We start from the raw sequence: 23,811 nt of genomic DNA, 5'->3' as shown, positions 1-23,811 counted from the left end.
AGATTGTACTATGACAGCTGTCATATCAGCATGCATTCTTTAAAAAACTTATCCAAATTGGTGAATTTTTATGTAGCCCTTTTAACATTGAAGATGGGAGGAAAAAAACAACATTTTCAGCATGTTATGCTTTATTATTTCAAGAAAGGTAAAAACGCAACTAAAACGCAAAAAAAGATTTGTGCAGTGTATGGAGAAGGTGCTGTGATTGATTGATAGAACGTGCCAAAAGTGGTTTGTGAAGTTTCGTGCTGGAGATTTCTCACTGGACGATGCTCCACAGTCATGTAGACCCGTTGAAGTTGGTAGTGATCAAATCGAGACATTCACTGAAAACAATCAACGTTACTCCATGCCAGAGATAGCCGACATACTCAAAATATCCAACTCAAGCATTGAAAATCATTTGCACCACCTTGGTTATGTGAATCGCTTTGATGTTTGGGTCCCACATAAGATAAGCGAAAAAAAACCTTCTTGACCGTATTTCCACATGTGATTCTCTACTGAAATGTAACGAAAACGTTCTGTTTTTAAAACAAATTTTGACAGGCAATGAAAAGTGGATACCGTACAATAATGTGGAACGGAAGAGATCGTGGGGCAAGTGAAATGAACCACCACCAACCACACCAAAGGCCAGTCTTCATCCAAAGAAGGTGATGTTGTGTATATGGTGAGACTGGAAGGGAGTCCTCTGTAATGAGCTCCTTCTGGAAAACCAAACAATTCCAGCAAGTACTGCTCCCAATTAGACCAACTGAAAGCAGCACTCAATGAAAATCATCCAGAATTAGTCAACAGAAAATGCATAATCTTCCATCAGGATGATGCAAGACCGCATGTTTCTTTGATGACCAGGCAAAAACTGTTACAGCTTGGCTGGGAAGTTCTGATTCATCCGCTGTATTCACCAGACATTGCACTTCCGGATTTCCATTTATTTTGGTCTTTACAAAGTTCTCTTAATGGAAAAAACTCCCATTCCCTGGAAGACTGTAAGAGACACCTGGAACAGTTCTTTGCTCAAAAAGATAAAAAGTTTTGGGAAGATGGAATTATGAAGTTGCCTGAAAAATGGCAGAAGGTAGTGGAACTAAAGGGTGAATATATTGTGCAATAAAGTTCTTGGTGAAAATGAAAAATGTGTCTTTTATTTTTATACATAACAAATTATCCCAACACTTAGTGGTATGGAACGTCCATGTCAAATGCTCACAGGCTCCGAGTCAGGAATTCAGGCAGCTTGTCTCAGCTCCACCGTGTCTTTGACCTCAGCTGAAGACATGACGTTATACAGAAGCTCATTCACTCACATGTCCTGCTGATGCTGGCTCTTGACTGGGGGCCTCAGTTTCTCTCCACATGAGCCTCTCCACTGGTCCGTGGGGGCTGGTTTGGGCTTCTTCCCAGCATGGCAATTGCCTACCAAAGACAAGTACCCCAAGAGCTAGAGAACAAGGCAGAAGCCATGTCGACTTTTATAACCTAACCTCACAAGTCATGCATCAGCTCTTCTGCCATATTCTGTCCAAAAAGGTAACCAGAAAGGCCTGTACAAATTCAGGTGGAGATGAAGTAGACTTTCCTCTTGATGGGAAAGGAGTAGGGTTCTGGAAGAGCATAGGAGACCAGAAGTAGTGTTGTGGCCATTTTTGGAAAATAGAATCTCCCACACAGACTATTTCCCTTCTCCATAAAAACAATGAACTTTAAATCTCATGTCATCCACCCCACCACCACGCTTCCTGTTGTACTTCACATTCTTCAAGATTTGGGCTCCCAGCTCACTCTTTCCAGCATGACTCTTGGAATAATTTGAACAGCCTTGGACTTGATAGTCCTTCCAATAGCGTAATGTTAGTCCCTTGACGCCCCTTTCAGTGGTCTGGTCTTCCACCGTGGCCTTCTCATTACCAACAGCTCAACCCCTTCATAACTTCAGTTTTATTTTATTTTTATTTATTTATTTATTGTTTATAGAGCGGGTTCTCATTAGTTATCCATTTTATACATACTGCTGTATACATGTCAATCCCAATCTCCCAATTCATCCCACCACCACCACCCCCCCACCACTTTCCCCCCTTGGTGTCCATACGTTTGTTCTGTACATCTGTGTCTCTGTTTCTGCCTTGCAAACCAGTTCATCTGTACCATTTTTCTAGATTCCACATATATGTGTTAATATACGATATTTGTTTATCTCTTTCTGACTTACTTCACTCTGTATGACAGTCTCTAGATCCATCCACGTCTCTACAAATGACCCAATTTCGTTCCTTTTTATGGCTGAGTAATATTCCATTGTGTATATGTACCACATCTTCTTTATCCATTTGTCTGTCGATGGGCATTTAGGTTGCTTCCATGTCCTGGCTGTTGTAAATAGCGCTGCAGTGAACATTGGGGTGCATGTGTCTTTTTGAATTATGGTTTCCTCTGGGTATATGCCCAGTAGTGGGATTACTGGATCATATGGTGATTCTATTTTTAGTTTTATGAGGAACCTCCATACTGTTCTCCATAGTGGCTGTATCAATTTACATTCCCACCAACAGTGCAAGAGGGTTTCCTTTTCTCCACACCCTCTCCAGCATTTGTTGTTTGTAGATTTTCTGATGATGCCCATTCTAACTGGTGTGAGGTGATACCTCATTGTAGTTTTGATTTGCATTTCTCTAATAATTAGTGATGTTGAGCAGCTTTTCATGTGCTTCTTGACCATCTGTATGTCTTCTTTAGAGAGATGTCTATTTAGGTCTTCTGCCCATTTTTTGATTGGGTTGTGTTTTTTTAATATAGAGCTGCATGAGCTCTTTATATATTTTGGAGATTAATCCTTTGTCCGTTGATTTATTTGCAAATATTTTCTCCCATTCTGAGGGTTGTCTTTTCATCTTGTTTATAGTTTCCTTTGCTGTGCAAAAGCTTTTAAGTTTCATTAGGTCCCATTTGTTTATTTTTGTTTCTATTTCCATTACTCTAGGAGGTGGGTCAAAAAAGATCTTGCTATGATTTATGTCGAAGAGTGTTCTTTCTATGTTTTCCTCTAAGAGTTTTATAGTGTCCAGTCTTACATTTAGGTCTTTAATCCATTTTGAGTTTATTTTTGTGTATGGTGTTAAGGAGTGTTCTAATTTCATTCTTTTACATGTAGCTGTCCAGTTTTCCCAGCACTACTTATTGAAGAGACTGTCTTTTCTCCATTGTATATCCCTGCTTCCTTTGTCATAGATTAGTTGACCATAGGTGCATGGGTTTATCTCTGGGCTTTCTCTCCTGTTCCATTGATCTATATTTCTGTTTTTGTGCCAGTACCATATTGTCTTGATTACTGTATCTTTGTAGTATAGTGTGAAGTCAGGGAGTCTGATTCCTCCAGCTCCATTTTTTTCCCTCAAGATTGCTTTGGCTATTCGGGGTCTTTTGTGTCTGCATACAAATTTTAAGATTTTTTTCTTCTAGTTCTGTAAAAAATGCCATTGGTAATTTGATCAGGATTGCATTGAATCTGTAGATTGCTTTGGGTAGTATAGTCATTTTCGCAATATTGATTCTTCCAATTGAAGAACATGGTATATATCTCCAACTGTTTGTGTCATCTTTGATTTCTTTCATCAGTGTCTAATAGTTTTCTGAGTACAAGTCTTTTACCTCCTTAGGTAGGTTTATTGCTAGGTATTTTATTCTTTTTGTTACCATGGTGAATGGGATTGTTTCCTTAATTTCTCTTTCTGATCTTTCATTGTTAGTGTATAGGAATTCAAGAGATTTCTGTGAGTTAATTTTGTATCCTGCAACTTTACCAAATTCATTGATTAGCTCTAGTAGTTTTCCGGTAGCATCTTTAGGGTTCTCTATGTGTAGTATCATGTCATCTGCAAACAGTGACAGTTTTACTTCCAATTTGGATTCCTTTTATTTCTTTTTCTTCTCTGATTGCCATGGCTAGGACTTCCAAAACTATGTTGAATAGTGGCGAGAGTGGACATCCTTGTCTTGTTCCTGATCTTAGAGAAAATGCTTTCAGTTTTTCACTGTTGAGAGTGATGTTTGCTGTGGGCTTGTCATATATGGCCTTTATTATGTTGAGGTAGATTCCCTCTATGCCCACTTTCTGGAGAGTTTTTTTCATAAATGGTGTTGAATTTTGTCAGAACCGTTTTCTGCATCTATTGAGATGATCGTATGGTTTTTATTCTTCAATTTGTTAATGTGGTGAATCACATTGATTGATTTGCTTATATTGAAAAGTCCTTGCATCCCTAGGATAAATCCCACTTGATCACGGTGTATGATCCTTTTAATGTGTTGTTGGATTCTGTTTGCTAGTATTTTGTTGAGGATTTTTGCATCTACATTCATCAGTGATATTGGTCTGTAATTTTCTTTTTTTGTGGTATCTCTGTCTGGTTCTGGTATCAAGGTGATGGTGGCCTTGTAGAATGAGTTTGGGAGTGTCCCTTCCTCTGCAGTGTTTTGGAAGAGTTTGAGAAGGATGGGTGTTAGCTCTTCTCTGAATGTTTGATGGAATTCACCTGTGAAGCCATCTGGTCCTGGACTTTTGTTTGTTGGAAGATTTGTAATCACAGTTTCAATTTTATTACTTGTGATTGGTCTGCTCCTATTTTCTGTTTCTTCCTGGTTCAGTCTTGGAAGGTTATACCTTTCTAAGAATTTGTCCATTTCTTCCAGGTTGTCCATTTTATTGGCATAGAGTTGCTTGTAGTAGTCTCTTAGGATGCTTTGTATTTCTGCAGTGTCCATTGTAACTTCTCCTTTTTCATTTCCAATTTTATTGATTTGAGTCTTCTGCCTCTTTTTCTTGATGAGTCTGGCTAAAGGTTTATCAATTTTGTTTATCTTCTCAAAGAACCAGATTTTAGTTTTATTGATCTTTGCTGTTGTTTTCTTTGTTTCTATATCATTTATTTCTGCTCTGATCTTTATGATTTCTTTCCTTCTGCTAACTTTGCAGGAGTTTTTTTGTTGTTCTTCTTCTTTCTCTAATTGCCTTAGGTGTAAGGTTACGTTGTCTATTTGAGATTTTTCTTGTTTCTTGAGGTAGGATTGTATTGCTATAAACTTCCCTCTTAGAACTGCTTTTGCTGCATCCCATAGGTTTTGGACTGTCGTGTTTTCGTTGTCATTTGTCTCTAGGTATTTTTTGATTTCTTCAGTGATCTCTTGGTTATTTAGTAAAGTATTGTTTAGCCTCGTGTGTGTGTGTTTTTTATGTATTTTTCCCTGTAGTTGATTTCTAATCTCACAGCATTGTTGGTCAGAAAAGATGCTTGGTATGATTTCAATTTTCTTAAATTTACCAAGGCTTGATTTGTGACCCAAGATGTGATCTGTCCTGGAGAATGTTCCGTGTGCACTTGAGAAGAAAGTGTAATCTGCTGTTTTTGGATGGAATGTCCTATAAATATCAATTAAATCTATCTGGTCTGTTGTGTCATTTAAAGCTTGTGTTTCCTTATTAATTTTCTGTCTGGATGATCTGTCCATTGATGTAAGTGAGGTGTTAAAGTCCCCCACTATTATTGTGTTACTGTCGATTTCCTCTTTTATAGCTGTTAGCATTTGCCTTATGTATTGAGGTGCTCCTATGTTGGGTGCATATATATTTATAATTGTTATATCTTCTTCTTGGATTGATCCTTGATCATTATGTAGTGTCCTTCCTTGTCTCTTGTAACATTCTTTATTTTAAAGTCTATGTTATCTGATATGAGTATTGCCACTCCAGCTTTCTTTTGATTTCCATTTGCATGGAATATCTTTTTCCATCCCCTCACTTTCAGTCTGTATGTGTCCCTAGGTCTGAAGTGGGTCTCTTGTAGACACCATATATATGGGTCTTGTTTTTATATCCATTCAGCAAGCTTGTGTCTTTTGGTTGGAGCATTTAATCCATTCACATTTAAGGTAATTATCAATATGTAGGTTCCTATTTCCATTTTCTTAATTGTTTTGGGTTTGTTTTTGTAGGTCCTTTTCTTCTCTTGTGTTTCCCACTTAGAGAAGTTCCTTCAGCATTTGTTGTAGAGCTGGTTTGGTGGTGCTGAATTCTCTTAGCTTTTGCTTCTCTGTAAAGTTTTTGATTTCTCTGTCGAATCTGAATGAGATCCTTGCCAGGTAGAGTAATCTTGCTTGTAGGTTCTTCCTTTCATCATTTAAATATATTGTGTCACTCCCTTCCAGCTTGTAGAGTTTCTGCTGAGGAATCAGCTGTTAACCTTATGGGAGTTCCCTTGTATGTTATTTGTCATTTATCCCTGGTTGCTTTTAATAGTTTTTCTTTGTCTTTAATTTTTGTCAATTTGATTACTATGTGTCTTGGCGTGTTTCTCCTTGGGTTTATCCTGCCTGCAACTCTCTGTGCTTCCTGGACTTGGGTGGCTATTTCCTTTCCCATGTTAGGGAAGTTTTTGACTATCATCTCTTCAAATATTTTCTCGGGTCCTTTCTCTCTCTTTTCTCCTTCTGGGACCCCTGTAATGCGAATGTTGCTGCGTTTAATGTTGTCCCAGAAGTCTCTTAAGCTGTCTTCATTTCTTTTCATTCTTTTTTCTTTAATCTGTTCTACGGTAGTTAATTCCACCATTCTGTCTTCCAGGTCTCTTATCCGTTCTTCTGCCTCAGTTATTCTGCTGTTGATTCCTTTTAGTGTATTTTTCATTTCAGTTGTTGTATTGTTCATCTCTATTTGTTTGTTCTTTAATTCTTCTAGGTGTTTGTTCTTTCATTCTTCTAGGTCTTTGTTGAACATTTCTTGCATCTTCTCAATCTTTGCCTCCATTCTTTTTCCGAGGTCCTGGATCATCTTCACTATCATTATTCTGAATTCTTTTTCTGGAAGGTTGCCTATCTCCACTTCATTTAGTTGTTTTTCTGGGGTTTTATCTTGTTCCTCCATCTGGTACATAGTCCTCTGCCTTTTCATTTTGTCTGTCTTTCTGTGAATGTGGTTTTCGTTCCACAGGCTGCAGAATTGTAGTTCTTCTTGCTTCTGCTGTCTGCCCTCTGGTAGATGAGGCTATCTAAGAGGCTTGTGCAAGTTTCCTGATGGGGGAGGGACTCGTCGTGGGTAGAGCTGGGTGTTGCTCTGGTGGGCAGAGCTCAGTAAAACTTTAATTCGCTTGTCTGCTGATGGATGGGGCCAGGTTCCCTCCCTGTTGGTTGTTTGGCCTGAGGCGACCCAACACTGGAGCCTACCAGGCTCTTTGGTGGGGCTAATGGCGACTCTGGGAGGGCTCACGCCAAGGAGTACTTCCCAGAACTTCTGCTTCCAGTGTCCTTGTCCCTGTGGTGAGCCACAGCCACCCCCCTCCTCTGCAGGAGACCCTCCGACACTAGCAGGTAGGTCTGGTTCAGTCGCCTATGGGGTCACTGCTCCTTCCCCTGGGTCCCAGTGTGCACACTACTTTGTGTGTGCCCTCCAAGAGTGGAGTCTCTGTTTCCCCCAGTCCTGTCGAAGTCCTGCAGTCAAATCCCGCTAGCCTTCAAAGTCTGATTCCCTAGGAATTCCTCCTCCCGTTGCCAGACCCCCAGGTTGGGAAGCCTGACGTGGGGCTCAGAACCTTCACTCCAGTGGGTGGACTTCTGTGGTATAAGTGTTCTCCAGTTTGTGAGTCACCCACCCAGCAGTTACGGAATTTGATTTTATTGTGATTGCGCCCCTCCTACCACTTCATTGTGGCTTCTCCTTTGTCTTTGGATGTGGGGTATCTTTGGATGTGGGGTATCTTTTTTGGTGAGTTCCAGTGTCTTCCTGTCGATGATTGTTCAGCAGTTAGTTGTGGTTCTGGTGCTCTCGCAAGAGGGAGTAAGTGCACCTCCTTCTATTCCACCAATTTATCTGGACTCTCTGAGGAGGCAGACAGGCACAAGAGGCCTCTGGTGGTACAAAGTTCCAGTGCCTCAGAGAGTTCAGGGGAAGGAGAGAAGTCTGCTCTGGGTCCCTTCTGTGGTCACTAAAAAAATAACTTCAGTTTTAAACACCTACTGCCAGCCACACAGCTCCCTGCCTCTAGATCTGGGTGGTCCTTTGGTCAGATCAGGACCCCAGTCCACTGGTCCAGCCCCCTTCACTGGTCCTCACGTTCCTTCTCTGCTGTGTCCCCTCCCTGTTTACGTTCCATGGTCAGTAATCAAAGTGACTTTCTTGTATCTATTCTTGACTGCTTTGCCTCTCTCATTTTACTATGTTTATGTGGTAAAACTGCAAACTTCGGTTAAATCCAATCCTTTGCATTTGTATTGTGGCTAGAGAAAAACCCACAGTCAACCTTACCAGCCCCACCTTACACTCACGCTCGCCGACCTCAGGGAAGTCAGCCTCCACTCTGTCCCACCGTCACACGTTTCACCTCTCCTCCCTGCTTAGTTTTCCAGCACTCTCCCCGACCTCAGTCACAGCCGACAACTCTGCTTTCTGTACATTCCTACAGCCACATTTGCCCTCTTTCAAGCATCAACGCATTATCAAATTTAAATTGTATAAGCAAATGCCAGGAGAAATAGACAAATCCAGAATAACAGAGGGAATATCTGCTTTTTCGTCTCCTCCTGTGGCTGAGCTGCCCACGATTCTCTTCAGCTGTGCCCTCAAGTCCCCGTCACCTGGTCAGCGGCATTGCTCCGCCACAGCCTCTCCCCACCGCCCGGCTCCCGAAGCATCCGCTACACCCCCTGGTTATTCCTCCCATTTTGCAGAAACCCTTTGTAATCTACTTTCTCTCCAGCAATCACGTCATTTCTTTGCTTTCCTTTGGAGAAAAATAATTTTGAGCCCAGACTCCTATAGTCAGCCAAATTAGCATTGTAGCATCAGAGCAAAAAATTAATACACTTTCAGGAATTGTAAAATTTTGACCAACAGATCTTTTCCAAAAGAAAGTGGATATGCTCTAGCAAAATGAGCACTTCAGCTAACAGGAATGCATGAGATATAAGAAAGTGTTGAACAAAAAAAACAGTAAAATGTATAGTTATCGCTCTATAATTATTAACTGTAAAAAATAAATAAGCAAAAACAATTGGAGACTAAAATCTCAGGGTATTATAAGGAAAGTTATGAGTGTTTCTGGGGCATAAGATGAAAAATAGGGGCTTCCCTGGTGGCGCAGTGGTTAAGAATCAGCCTGCCAATGCAAGGGACATGGGTTTGAGCCCTGGTCTGGGAAGATTCCCACATGCCGCAGAGCAGCTGAGCCCGTGCGCCACAGCTGCTGAGCCCACATCCCACAACTGCTGAAGCCCATGCACCTAGAGCCCGTGCTCCGCAACAAGAGAAGCCACCGCAATGAGAAGCTCACGCACCGCAATGAAGAGTAGCCCCCGCTCCACAATGAAGAGTAGCCCCAGCTCGCCACAGCTAGAGAAAGCCCACGCCCAGCAACGAAGACCCAACACAGCCAAAAATAAATAAACAAATAAATAAATAAATTTATTTTTTTTTAAAGTGAAAAGTAAAGGCAGATTAAATTTTTTATCTTGCTTAGAGAATAGGTTTTGAATAAATCTAGCTGTTTTTAGAAAAATGTAAGTTTACGTATGTTTGTAAAATGTAGGGGTACACTCTAGAGGAAAGAAAGAAAGGGGGGAAGAAAGAAAATGATAGAGGAAAATCTGTCATACCCTTTATGCACCTGATATAAATCAAAATTATAAGCAACATAAAAGGAGAAATAGACCCAATAAGAGTATATTTAATACATCTCTCTCTCAGAGATAAACAGATCAGGTAGACAAAGGTATGATATACATTTGAGTAACTTCATTAACAAGTTTACTGTAATAGAAATATACAGAACAATATATGCCCTCTTTATTTATATTATTTTCAAAAATAAATGGACAGTTAAAAAATCTAACTGGGTATTACAGGTTCCAAAGTAAATCTCAACCAATTTAGTGAAAACCAGAAATCACATAAGACATATTTTCTGTCCATAAGAAAATAACTTAAGAAATCAACAACAGAAGGATAAAAAGCAGAAATCTTCCCACTTGGAAATTAATCCACCATTCTAAATTTTTACTGAGGAAATCAAAATCAAAATTACTTTTAGAAATAATAATAAAAGTACTACATTCAAAAATTGATGGGAAGAGAGTGATGTCAGGGAAGATGGTGGAGTAGGAGGCTCCAGGGCCCATCTACCTAGACAGCAGCTGTGCTGGCAGAACCCGTCGGAAGGAGCTGTTCTGGAACTCTGGAGTCTGAAGGCTTGCAGCTTCCAGGGGAGGCTTGGCTGGTTAGTTGTGATTAATTTCCATCCATCCCTTCTGGCTGCCCATCCTCCAGGCCCTCGGCAGACAGCCATGCCCACGTTCCTAGTGCAGCTTGCTGGAGCCAGGATGGGCAGTGAGGTCCTGGGCCACACATCAGGCTTCTTGATTGCTGAGGGACAGGCGCTGGCCGCCACTGTCTCAACCCCACAGTATTTAAAGGAGCAACCCCTGTGGGGCTTTTGTTTCCTCTTTTTTCCCTTTGTGCTCTTTTGGAAGCCAGACGTTTAAGGGTTAGGACATTCAAAAGCAAACATATATACAGGGGAATTGAGAAAGCCGCCACACATGGCCAGGGAAGGGTGCAGGCTCAGAAAAGATGTGAGCAGGCCTTACGTGTCCCCCTCAGGCTGGTCCCCAGCACAGAGACGGCAACAACAAACAGCAAACACCAGGAGATGAGGAGGATCTGATTTCCAGAATTACCACAGTATAAGGTTTAAATGTCCAGTTTTCAACGGAAAATCACAAGGCATACAAAGAAATAGGAAGACGTGTCTGGCAGCTAAAACTGGCCTCAACAGACAGCAGTGTGACGGCATCAGGTCACCTCTGACCTTCAGCTTTATTGTGGAGGCTGCTCTCAAGCTTCTAAAGTGCCGCTCACGCGCTGCTGAGGTTTTGTTTCCGTCGCCGAGGTTTTCAGAGGAAGGAAGCTGGGTGTGAAGGCGTCTGCCTCCTTCGTGAGTGACTCGGTTGCATCCTCCGTTCCCTCCACGGCCCGCAGCCTGTCCTCCGCTCTTCACCTCCCTCTTTTCATCCACCTTTATGCCCTGGTTAGCAGGTGCCATTCTTTCCATTGTTTTGCAGTAATGGAAGCTTCAGAATGGATGTTCCAGATTCTTCATTATCAAGATTTTGCCGCATTTGCTTCAACTTTCCATGTCTTTTCTTTGCTAACTTAACTCTCTTTCACTTTGTTAAAAGACAAGCTAAAGCATATTAAATTTTTAAGAGTTTATTTGAGGAAAAAAATCAATTCAAATTGGGCTGCACCAAAGCAGAATCTGTTTGGAGGCGTCACCAATAAGAGCTGAGGGGAACCTTGTCCAGAGAGAGGCGAAGCAAGGCCAGGAGCTTTCTGACTGGCTGGAGCTCGTAGCCTCTCTGGCTGCTTGTGATGGGTTGTCCTTAGGTTTTGATTCCTTCATTTCAAGGCATTTCAGGGTTACGGTTTCGGTTTGCTTACTTAGGCTGCTAAGGCCTTGGAGCCGAGTCAGTCTGATGGCCTCTTTGTTTAATTAATTTAACAACCTCTACACACTGGGTCTGTCTCTGGCCTGTGGTGAGGAAGGTGTGTCCTTCACTCTCTAAGGAGGTCGGTGTGGGTGAGCTTCTAAGGAAAGGCCTTAGGCCTGGCCATCCTGATGGGCCCCAAGTCGGGGAGGTCCAGCACCCAGCCCAGCTTCTTGGCACACACCTGACCACCAGCAAGAGCTTCCAAGGAGCCCCTGCTCAGAGCGGTGGGGGAAGCCAGCCCATCTCCAGCGTGCCCCACCTGCCGAGTGGACGGTGACATGAAGCTAATTCACGTCTTTCAGATCCGGAAAACTTTTCTCAAATGATTCTGTGATGATTTCTTCCTTTCATTTTCTCTGCTCTCAGCTATTTGTCTCAGAGGTTAGACACTGTATTCTGAGTCCTATAATTATCTTATATTTTCCTCCTAATATCTTTTTGTCTTTTTACTCTACTTTGTGGGAAATTTCCTAAACTTTATTTTCCATCCTTTCTATTAATGTTTTAATTTTGCTGTTTTTAAATTCTGAAAGCTCAGCATACTTAATTTTTATCACATTTTCTTCTTTGTGTCAAGACTGCACGTTTTCGCTCACATCTGAGATTAATTACACCTGTAGGTTTGTTTTATTTTGTTTCTCTTCCTTCATAGACTGTCCTTCCAAGTTTCTTTTTCTGTATGTTTGTTTTGGTTTCTGTTTTTACTTTAGTTTTTTTTTTCTCAGATGCCAGGTGATTCTTGAGTGTCCGCTCTTGTTGAAGAGTCAGGCATTAGAAAGGGGATTGGAAGTCTGTACCTGGCGGGGCTTCCGCCCGCCATCTCCTCAGTCATGGGACCCTCATGGAAGCCCTGACACTGGAATCCTTCGCTCTCTTACCTCGGGTTGGTCACTTTCTTTAGAGCAAAGACCTCTAGTTTTCTTCTGGAGGCACAGAAGGGATGACGTAGTTGAGAAAATCTGAAGCTCTGCGTGACCTTTGGAAGCAGGGTGAGGGGCCTTGGAATAACCCCCAGGTTTCTGACTTGTGTTGGGTTAAGATTTCAGTACCGTTGACTTGGAAGCATGGGGAGAACAGCAGTAACCTGTGGGTGTGTTGCCCTTGAGACGCCGATGCCACACACGCACACAGATGCAGGCACACACGGCGAGCACATTTGTAGAGAACTAGGAATAGCACCTGGGGCACCAGCACCCACAGACCACGGAGAAAGGGGAGGTTGAGGGAGAGCTGCCGGAGGGGGCAGGAGGAGTTGGGTGCAAGTGCCCTGGGTCGCGGGGAGGAGCGTTTCAGAGGAGAGGGGCTGGCACCTTCCAGCATCACCGAGGCAGGAGTGACCCACAAAATAAGGATGATGTTGAGCCCTGAGGACAGCAGGGGTCACACGGAAGAAGCACATGGTTGGTGGCGTCAGATCAGCAGACCCATCGTGGGCCTCCAGGGCCACACTCAGTGAGGGGGCGCCCCAGGGGCAGGGGGTCCTTCAGCTTCTCCTAGACCCTCCTCCACGTCCAGGCAGCACCTCACCCATGCCGACACACACGGCCTCAGGTGTGGTGCTCCCTGTGGAGGGAACTGCAGCTGACACACCCCTCCTTGCCCGCTCACCCCCCGCCCACCCAGGCCCTCCAGCTTAGGAGGCTGTCCTGTCCCGGCAGGGAGAGAGGGCTGGCTCAGAAGATGCGGTTGCCGCGGAGACTCACGCAGTCACTTGTGTTCCCGCAGTCCAGCCAGTGCCTGCCTGCTGGGTGGGACAGAACCCTGTCACCGTTGGAGAGAGAATTGTTTTAAAACTTGGACGTTGAACATAGTGCCTCTGGCTTATCTACAGTCAAGACACATCATAAAATACACTGTTTCACACGTTACTGGCACCCAGTCCAAGACGTACATGGGACGTGGTGTGTGTTTTAAACTCCGTTCCCTTTGTGCATTTCACAGGCAGCGGGTAGAGAAGGGAGCCAGGAAGACAAGGCGGAGCTGAAGACACTCACGGAAAACCGCCTGCGACATGTCGCCCAGAACCACCACTGCAGCTTCACCCCGAATACAAGTATCGCCCTAACAGTGAGTGTAAATGCAGAGACGCTCGTGGGAGAGAACAGGGAGTGGAGAACTCGGCCGCGCTGCAGGAGTCCTCGGGTCGGCCGCACAGCAGAGGCCTCGATGTCTGTCCCGAGCGCATGGCTGCAGCTCCTGCTTCGTTTGCACACAGCCCGGCGCACACACGTGTCTTCATGTAGCTGTCCTTGAGTTCAATTCACGATTTCACAGAAAGTTACTTTCTCACAGTGGTGGGCCCAGGCCTCTGACATACAAGGATCCTTGTAAAATGCATTGATGTGTCCATGGTGCAGCGTTTAGGTTTTGATTCCTTGTTTAAATTTGTCAGAAAGGCCATTTTGTCAGGAGTTAAGAGTTTTCCACTGGTGAGTGGAAATGACTGGTTTGTGGTGACCATTTTGCTCCTAGGAATTAGTCAGACCTCATCATTAAAGGAGACACATGCAAGAACCCGGGAAAAGCCGCGACCCATCCGGGAGGGGGGCACCAGTGCCGCACCCCACGCGCTCTGCTCCTCAGCACCAGCCACAAGGCCCCAGGGAACCTGCGGCTGAACCGGTGGCCTGGTTGGGTTTGCCACCTCTCTTCGCGTCGGAACGGTGATCTGTGGTACCAGTTTGTGGTTCATGCCAAACAGAAATGATTAGTCTGTTGCTGGTGAGAAAACGTGACTGACTTCTTTGCTTCTGTTTTTCATTTGGACCTGTAGTTAAAGTTCTAGAGCTGGAAAGGCCTTGGGGCTCTAACCCAGGCCTCGTAGGTAGCAGACGACTCCCACGAGGTTACCGTGGTGACAGCACGGTCTGGTCCTGGCTCTGCCTGGCCTCCTCCTACTTTGTGGCCCTGGTGTCCTCATCTTCAAGTGTAAGTCACACGTACTCCCTAAAAGGAAAGAAGTGATTTCTGTGCTGATTTGTTGCTCTTCTCATGTTACTTAAATTCGTGCCGACTCGCATTAGGTTCCTTACGCTCACAGCGCTTCCTTAACACAGCCTTCAGTCTAAGACGTGATGTAGATGAAAGGAAGCTAAATTATGACGCAGATACTGTCAGCATCACAGCCCCAGTAGCTCTCCGTGGGCTGCCGTAGCCTGTGCTGGAGGAGGGCTTTGCCGGGACAGTGGCGGCTGAGCCTCTTGCCGGGCCTGCGGTGGCGGCGCAAGGGGGAGCAGAGCCTTGAGGGGAGCGGGGCTTGGGGGACCCTGCCCCGGGCGCCCACCCACCCCTGCAGCTGTGGTGCGGTGGGTCCTTCCTGTGCCTCGCGCCCCTTGGTACCAGGCTGGGAGTCCCCCCTTTGCTGCTCCCTCGAACTGGTAGAGCTTCTGGGGGACCGGGTTTCAGGAGGGCTCCTGCCTGAACTGTGCTGTGGGAACTTCTGCAGCAGCAACGTGTGTGTGGTCCCGTGGAGGAGCACAGCACGGCAGGGACGCTCTTTTCGTCTGAGATAAAGTGTACTTTTCTTAAGTACTAATTAGTTGGATTTTATAAATCTGATTTTTGTTTCAGGTTTCAACACCCAGAATTTGGTTATGTTCATTGTTTTCCATCCTTTGAACTTCTTGTTTAAAATTTCAAGCTCTTTCAGGCACCTGCCACAACTTAGGAAGAAAAAGAAATAAGCAGGCACCACTATCTCCTGACTCACAAAAAAGAAAAAAAATTTTTGCAAAAGGGAAACGAAGCACATGTGTGAGGCGGGTCTGTGTTTTGTACGTGGTGTTGAAGCTTCGGCTGGCGACACACAGGTGACTGGACATCCTCGCCGGTCTTCAGTGTCGGCCTGGCTTAGTGCCCAGTGAATTCCTCACCCCACTGTCCTGCCGGCTTGGGGAAGAGCAGGCTTGCGGACCGTGATGTTGTCAGACCACGAACTGCGTCCCTTGGTGGAAAGAGGGACCCTGAATGCCGTGCTCTGGGGAAGCCGCAGTTCCGTGCGGGGAGAGGGGACCCGGCCTACGTGCAGGTGCTGCGTTCGGGGGGCCCCGCAGGGCCTGATGCTCATAACTTCCTCCTGTTTGATGCCGACGTAACCCGTGGCCGAGCCGGCTGCCTCCCTGTTAGTGTAGCAGAAGCTGACTCGTGGCTTCTTCCGTGGCTCCCGTCTCCCAGATGTTCTGGGAGCTCCTTGTGAAGCGTTAAGAAGGGCTGGAGCCGGCTCTGCAGACTGACGGTGAGACCCCATCCACGGAGGTGAACCAGCCAACAGTTGGCAAACGTTCCCTCGCGTCGAGGTCCTGTGTGGTTAGAAAAGCTACTCGTTCACGGTCTCCGGTGGCACCGAAGGCCACGGCTCGTGCCTCCCCTCACTGTCCCCGGCCCAACCGAGCCCGCCTTGTGCGGAAGCAGCGCGGGTCTGCAGGGTGGTCACCGTTCTGAATGAGAAGGTGGGTGGCGGAAGCCGGCTTTATTCGAGGTTGGGTAAAAACTGAAGTTGACTTCAGCCTTCTCTTTTCGGCAAGTTTTCTGAACTAAAAAGAGGGAGAAGCAGCAGCCTCTCCAAACCAGACTGGTCTTCGCGTCTCTGTGGTTTTCCCGGAAAGCCTCTCTCCTGGGCACCCAGGTCAGCGCCCACAGGACACGCAGGGAGTTGCGGGCGAAACGTGTGCTGGTGCCGACGACCAGGCCCCCGCGGGCACCCAGGTCAGCGCCCACCTCTGCCCGGAGGTCAGAGCTGGAGGGCAAGGGGGTCCGGCAGGCAGTGACTTGAGGGCAGGAGGGAGCGAGGCCCACTGGTCACGGCTTCACACCTGGACACTTGTCTCCACTAGAGCCACTGAATGTTAGTAAAGCTGAGCATCTGGGGGAAACCTCTTCCAGGAAGGTTCGATGGGCTGTAGGTTTTCTCGCTGGCTGTTTTACAGTTTCGTCGTCTCCTAAACCCATTTTCTTTGAGGCAAATCTGGCACCAAGAGTAAAACACTGTCCAAGATCTGTTTTGTGGTTTGATTCAGCCTCTCCAGCCTCTCAGTCCTTTGCGTTAGCAGCTAACTCATAAGTTTGTGTAAAATGGCGTGAGATATACTCTCCCTTTTCTTGATCCATGTAGCTGTTAAAATTCAGGAAAAGCAGATAATTCGATTAAATTAAGCCACCAGCCTGTCTGTTGAATCGAATGTTCAAGCCACAGCCCTTAACTTCGGATCCAGGCCAAGATAAAAGCCTGTCACGTGTGAAGAGATATTGAAATAGTCTGAGCCACTGATACACATCTGGTGTCACCCCAGCCTTCCTGTCCCAGGCAGCAGGGCAGTGACAGGTCACCGTGTGCCCGGGCGAGGGGGATGCAGTCAACTCGAAAGGAGGAAATTGTCTCATACCTTTGGCGTTGGTCTCAGAGCAATCCACTTCTGAGAAGACAGTATTGCAGTGGCTGAAGGAATCATGACTCAGCATGAGTCACCAATTTAAGGTTACAGAATTTTATTTCTTTCTGAAAAGGTTTTCCCAAAGAGTCATGCTCTTTCCCCCCCCACCTTAGAAATCCTCCTCTTCCTTTGCTCTTTTCTGATATTCTGGGTTTCAGCGTATTTCCTTCTAACAGTTGGACCTTTCCAAGTCTTAAAGCTGGATTAAAATCGTTTTAATCCCAGATGGTATGTAGCGAGGTTCAGTCCCTGGCCCTCATAAAAACGTTCACAGCACATTATAATGAGCTGATTGTCAAACTGAATATTTCTGAGCTTGTGTGGACAGATGTCAGGAAAATCACCTTGTTATGTTGGATACTGAAGGGTTTCTCTTTCATAGAGGAGCAGCAGATCATCACAGTAGACTCCCAGGCTTTGGTGGGCCCTAGCAAGTACACAGAGACCGTAGAAAATGTGCTTTTCATCCTCTTAGGAACAGTTCTCGTTCTTACTGGTCTTAGACCCCTTTTATACCTAGAAACTATTGAGGACTCTAGGTTACTGCATTGAAAATTAAAAATGATAAAAAACCTTAAATGTGTATTTATTAATTCATTTAAAAATAACATTCCCCCCAAATTAGTGAGAAGAGCAGCATTCTTTTGCACTTTTGCAAATCCATTTCGTGTCCAGTTTTAGGAAAGACAGCGGACCGTCTGCAGCAGTGCGCCATTCGTCTGGGGGAAAAGGAGGACCAGCCCCAGGCCTGTGGCTCGAGAGCAGGAGGCCTTTGGTGGCCTTTCAGAGACGTGTGGACGGGCTTCCTGGAAGTCCTCCCGAACGCCACAGGCAGGCGTTCTCTGAAGGCAACTGCCGTGGAATCTGAAAGCGCTTCAGTAACTGCGCGCAGCGTGTGTGACGGGCCTGGGTCCGCCCTGCGCTCCGGCGCACACTTGTGTACCCTGCTGGGTCACGGGGAAATACTGGCGCTCTGAGTCCTGCGGCCTTCCAGACGCTGGCATGTGTCCTTGTACGAGGGTCACCCTTGCTGCCGTCGCCCGCAGCCCCGTCTAAGAGCTCTTCCATGTGCACGCCCTCCAGCGGCTGTGGCTCACACAGGGCTCCCAACTCTAATTTCTGCTTGAAATTTCAGATTTCATCATTGGCAACAAAACTGTTTTTGTGTTGTTTTCCCTGAAAGGACAACTTCAGCACCTCTGGAAAGGGAAAGTGGGAAGAGATACGGGTTAGAATTTAATGCATTAAAAAAAGCATCAGAAACAAGATGGCCAAAAGCTAATGCAGGACAGCCTGGAGAAGGCGTGGATGGAGGTGTGGGAGCCTGGGGACAGCGGGGAAGCCACGTAGGTTGACGCAGCTGTTCTGTGGGCAGATGTACTGACGTGACATTTGTGTGGGAGACTCTGTCCCCAGGGTCCAGATAGGAATTTACTCTCGTCCTGTCCGTACAAAGCTCATTCTGAGTCGGGCAGCCCAAGGAAAAGGGAGTGTCCGACTTATAGGGGCCACAGGACACGTTCAAATGCAACTAGAACAGAGGAAAGTGTGGCATGTGCAGGGGTCTTCTCCCGTCGGCCGGGCTGGAGGCTGATGCTTAAACCTCCCACAAAGGGGGTCAAACCAAATGCGGTGAATATTTACAAACAGCACAAGACGCAGAATCGCAGGGTCACACACTGGCCGGTGGCAAGGCAGCATGACCACATGCTTCCCGCCCTTGAGTCCCCAAAGTCCCCACGAGGACCTGTCTCTGCCCCACCCCGTCCCTGAAGACGCTGAAGGAGATGTTTAATTCTCCTCCACCCCACAGGGAAGTGTGCTGCTCCTGTAAAAGCCACAGGCACAGCCCAGGGCTGGCAGGGCTGCTCACCAGCCTCTGGGCCCCTGGTCGTCCGTGTCCCACTCGGCTGACTGAAGCCCAGCTGCACACACACGCGCTAATCTCCGTGACGCAGCACAAGGGGGAGGGCAGGGAAGGAGACGTCAGGGGACCGGGCGAGCGCCCTGCCCACCTTCCATCTGTGCCCGCGGCGGGGCTTACGGGGCACATGCTGCCTGTCGCTCACTGACCATCTGCTCCGAGTTGCTGAAGTGTCCCCGTTACCGTGGCAACACAAACACTCCCTGGTCAGATTTCACTTTTATCTGTGCTCTGGAATGGGGCTGGGGAGGGGTCGGGTCTTCCTTCCTCCCGGCCCTCCAGCCCCTCCCTCAGCTCTCCCTCCACCTCTGGCCTGGCCCTCTCCCCCCACTTCGGAGCACATACGGTTGGAAGTAGAGCTGGCCAATCTGAGAGCTGGGTGGCCGTGGATTTCTGTTCACCTGGCGCCTGGCTCCAGAATGGACCCTTCCCCAAATTTCAGGCTGGTGTCTGAGGGCTGAGTCTCTGCCCGCACGGGAGAGCTCCAACCGGCTGGGACACTGTCCCTCGGCCAGGGAACGTCTGTCCACCCACGCAGTTTGGGGAACTGGTTTAATGGGACAAATGGGTGGGCTTTCGTCAGCTGTTAGCAGGACCGTTTTGTGGGCCCTGTTGTGGGATCCACGTCCCTCCCGGCAGCACCAGGGGGCTCCTTGCAGGGGGCGCAGCTGCGGAGCCTCCTAGAGAGTCCGTGTTTCCGACTGGGGTTGAGAGCTGCTGAAGGGAGCGGGCCGGTCACAGCCTCCTCTCCACCGAGGTGTCAGGTGGTGAGACTGGAGCCCCCCAGCGGGGGGCTAGGAGGGGTCTAGGGCAAAGCCAGACCTTTGCTATGTTACCCCAAAACTGGGTTCCCCTCTTGGTGAGCGTCAAGCCAGAAGACACAACCAAGCCCAACGCGGGAGAAGGAAGGATTTATTACTTGTAGCAAGTAAGGAGAGCGCCAGGGATATTTCCCAAAGCAGCAATATTGGGGATGTTTTAAGCTTAGGGTACCTGCATCTTCATGAGGGGGCTTGAGCAGAAGAGAATTCAACACAGAATTGGGCAAAGGTGGACACAGCCCGAGCTTTAGTTGACTGAAGTTGGGAGGGCCAGCAGCACCACTCTTTGTCCACCTGGGTGGGGGACTTAGTTCCTGCAGAATAGCTCGGACTGTGGTGTACGTCCCTAGTTCCCGCAGAATAGCTCGGGCTGCGGTGTACGTCCCTAGTTCCCGCAGAATAACTCGGACTGCGGTGTACGTCCCTAGTTCCCGCAGAATAACTCGGACTGCGGTGTACGTCCCTAGTTCATGCAGAATAACTCGGACTGCGGTGTACGTCCCTAGTTCCCGCAGAATAACTCGGACTGCGGTGTACGTCCCTAGTTCCCGCAGAATAACTCGGACTGCGGTGTACGTCCCTAGTTCCCGCAGAATAACTCGGACTGCGGTGTACGTCCCTAGTTCCCGCAGAATAACTCGGACTGCGGTGTACGTCCCTAGTTCCCGCAGAATAACTCGGACTGCGGTGTACGTCCCTTGAGGAGGAGCTGGGACTCTGTCTTATCGCTGATCTATTGCTTCTTGACTGCTTTTCCTTTGTTCCTGCGTTCCCCACCTCCATTAAGGTCATTGACTGCTGAGACCTGTTCAAAGGCAAGCAGAATAACTCGGACTGTGTCCAGGTTCAGATCACGCCAAAAATGGCTTCTTACGTCAAGAAAGCCGTGCCTGGTTCTTCCTCCAGGGACCCCCTGCCCCGTCTGCTTACAGTTACTTGCTTTTTTGAGAACTGAGGGATACAAAGTAGATTCTGTTTCTCCCGCTGGTTCTTGTCGGGGAGACCAGCTCCCAGGTCTGGCTGTGACCTTGGGCTGCTTCTCTCGGTCAGGACGGGCGTGTGTGTCCGAGGCGCTTCCGCCGGGCACCACGCAGACCTGCACGAGGAGGCCTCACAGGCCGGTGAGCTGCACATGCAGGGCCCACCCCCAGGTTTATCAGGAGAGGGCAGAGCATGGCAGTTCCTCCCAGAAACAAGGGCGCCAGGCCGCCCTCCGTATTCTCCAAGTTGGTGGAACCACCCAGAGCTGGGACCAGGCAGGAGGGCAGCACGGGACCTACTCCAGGGTTTCTGGGGCCCCCTCAGCACTTTGTCAGCCAGACCCTGGGCTTGGGCAGGAGTGGATGCCCAGGCAAGACCTGAGGCACCTCAGGGTCTCCAGGGAGTCACTGGGAAGCCAGGGACCCGAGCGATTCCATGCGGTATAGGAAGCCACTTCTGGGGCGGAGTCAGCCCTTCGTGGCCAGACTCACCCACCCAAGCCTCTCCTGAGATGCCCGCCCCGCACAGAGCCCCCGACTGCCATGGCTGCAGCACCCCCAGAATTTCACAAAATCTGCTGTGAAGGTTCATTTGTGGCTCTAGGACGTGACTTCCCTCAGACCCAGGGGCTGCGTGTCACCAGGAGGGTCTTGGTCCCCACGGTCACTTCATCAGCACGGCCCCCCAAGCTCGGCAGTAGCCCTCAGCCTTCCGCATCGCACTGCCCACCGGAGTTAACGGTCTGCACGCTAGCCGGGCCCCCAGCCGGGCCCCCCAGCCACCTCCTGCCAGGCTCCCTTCAGTCTCCAGTCACCCGCCCAGTGCTCGACCGCAGGCAGGTCCTCCTTGCTTCCTGGAAACAAGAAAGCAGGTGCTTGGCTGCTTATTAAGTTACATTTTCCTGGCTGTTCACCATTGCACTTGTGAGCATAAAATAGTGTTATTTAAATAAAATTAAAATCTGGCCTTCAGCTTCCAAATTAACCAGCAAACATTGCTGGGCACCAAATGGCCTTAAGAGCAAGTCAAACTTGGAATTTTACCGAAAGCAAAACTCCTATTAGACTTTATTATCTCAACGGCTTTTTAAAATAGGAATTTCTTCATAATATCTCAAGTATCTTTTAATTTCCAACAGATGCACATAAAAGACCCATTTCCAGGTTACTTGGGTAAAGGGTGGAAAATACTGATTTCCCTCTGTGCCATTTACCCTGTCTGTTCCAACATTAAGCCATCGCAAATGTAGAAAGAAAGTAAACATAACATTGACACCAAAGAGATCAGCAAAAACGAAAACTATCAACTAATGTATAAGCAAGTGTGAAAATCCTAAGTAAGTAATTAGCAAACAGAATCCAGCAGTGTGTTAAAAAGATTATATACTAATAAGGGACTAAGTGTTTTTTTTTCAGTGAAGTAAGAATGGGTCAATACTAGGTCTTTTGATATAAACCACCATCTAGTAGAGCAAAAGATAAAAATGTCTCTATAGATGCTGACAAACATTGGATGAAATTCAACATCCACTCTCAGCTTTTAAAATGCTCCTAATAAAACAGAAATTGATGAATACGTCTTTAACATTATCAGTGCTGTCTCAGCCTGAAAGCTCACATCCTGGGGAACCCTGGAAACACTGGGAAGAAGACAGACCCCCACAATCCCACAGCCCCTTCACACAGTTTTGGTGGTTCTGGCCCAAGCAGTTTAGTCAAGAGAAAGAAAGTACAAAAATGGGAAAGGATGAGATAAAGTGATGATTACTTACAGGTTATTTCATTGTATATCTGGAAAACCCTAGAGAAGCAGCTGAAAAATATGTACAAAAATATAAGAGAATTTGGCAAAGTAATCAGCAGGCTTCCTGTCGGGAAACAAGAACCACTAGGAGATATGATAGAAGAAAAGGCTTCATTTATCACAGCATCAAAAAAAAAAGATAAACTATATAACAATGCGGTTAGGAAGCAATATGAAAGTTCTACAGCAAGCAAACTGTACAGCACCTCTGGGGAACGCACGCGATGGGACGGGGCCAGCACGCGGGCACTTGGGTTAGAGGACGTATCGTAAAGATGCCAGCTTCTGCAAAGTTAATCTGTACACATAGTGCAACCCCAAGTAAAATGTTAACTCTTTAACTAGACAGGGTAAATCTAAATTTGTGTGAAAAAATAAAAATAGGACAAATCTAAGAGAAAAAACAATAGAGGAATTAGTTCTATCAGATATTAAAACACATTTTGAAGTTATATTTTAAACTCTATGTTACTGGCAAATGGATAATTAGGAAGTCCAGAAACAGACCCAAAATACAGGTAATTTATGATAAAAGTGTTTAAATCGCTGGGGGAACATGATTTTCCTGTAGTGATGTCATATAGACAAACATCTTGGAAAAGTATAAAGCTGGCCCTATACTTCATCAGAGTTAATTCCAGACAGATCAATGATCTAAATGCTAAAGAAGAGAAACAGACGTGTACTGAAAGAAACCACAGGAGGGTTTTTCATGTTGTATGGAAGGCCTAAATATAGCACAAAACCCAGAAGCCATAATGATATGAACAAAAAGATGACATAAGAATAAAAATGCATGGAACTAAACCATCACCATAAGCCAGTCAGAAGATAAAGATAAGCTGTAAGAAATATTTGTAACTCATATCAGAAACAGGAGTTTCTTTGTTATTTAAGTCAATAATAAAGAGACCAATAGGTCAATGAGGAAAAGGAGGCAAAGGACGTGACAGACAGCTCACGAGAAGGAAGTAGAAGTCGCCCTTAAATGAAAGGATGTCCAGCTTTTCTCATATAACTCCCCGAGCGACCATGTTCCACTTGGGTCAGGCTGAGCAGGCAATACGAAATCCCTCCCTTCTCAAGGGACGAAGGTTTGGCGTGTCCATCAGAACTCTATTTCCGTGAATGTGTTCCACAGGTACAGGCACACGTGTGTGCAGTGACACGTGTGGTTATTCGTGGCCATGTTTCCCGTGGATCCACCCTCATCCACAGGTGCTGTTGCATGTCACCTGCCCGCTGAGCGCTGGCCCTGCAGAGCGGAGCTCGAAGCCCAGCGTTGTGGCCACCAAAATCCTCACCTGAGACT

The 23,811-nt window shown here is 46.7% G+C and overlaps 1 protein-coding gene across 6 annotated transcripts in view; it reads left to right on the top strand.

Annotated features, from left to right (window-relative positions):
- The window catches only part of FAM120B (family with sequence similarity 120 member B), an 84,892-nt gene extending 70,621 nt beyond the window's left edge, over positions 1-14,271 (top strand). For 5 of the 6 annotated variants that reach the window (XM_082405373.1, XM_082405374.1, XM_082405372.1 and 2 more), the window contains one exon: positions 13,483-14,271. Coding sequence is in view for 1 of the 6 variants with exons in the window: in XM_082405374.1 (XP_082261500.1) it covers positions 13,483-13,493 (11 nt within the window). In the remaining 5 variants the exon portion in view is untranslated. Of the gene's footprint in view, positions 1-552; positions 9,976-13,482 lie in introns of those variants that run through there. The other variant, XM_082405371.1, reaches the window with a different exon arrangement.
- Positions 14,272-23,811: the final 9,540 nt, after the last annotated feature.

The sequence above is a fragment of the Balaenoptera borealis genome, assembly GCF_965194805.1.
Source record: "Balaenoptera borealis genome assembly, chromosome: 9".
NCBI lineage: Eukaryota > Metazoa > Chordata > Mammalia > Artiodactyla > Balaenopteridae > Balaenoptera > Balaenoptera borealis.
The sequence above is the reverse complement of the archived record's forward strand: the minus strand, read 5'-3'. Positions and strand labels throughout refer to the sequence as shown.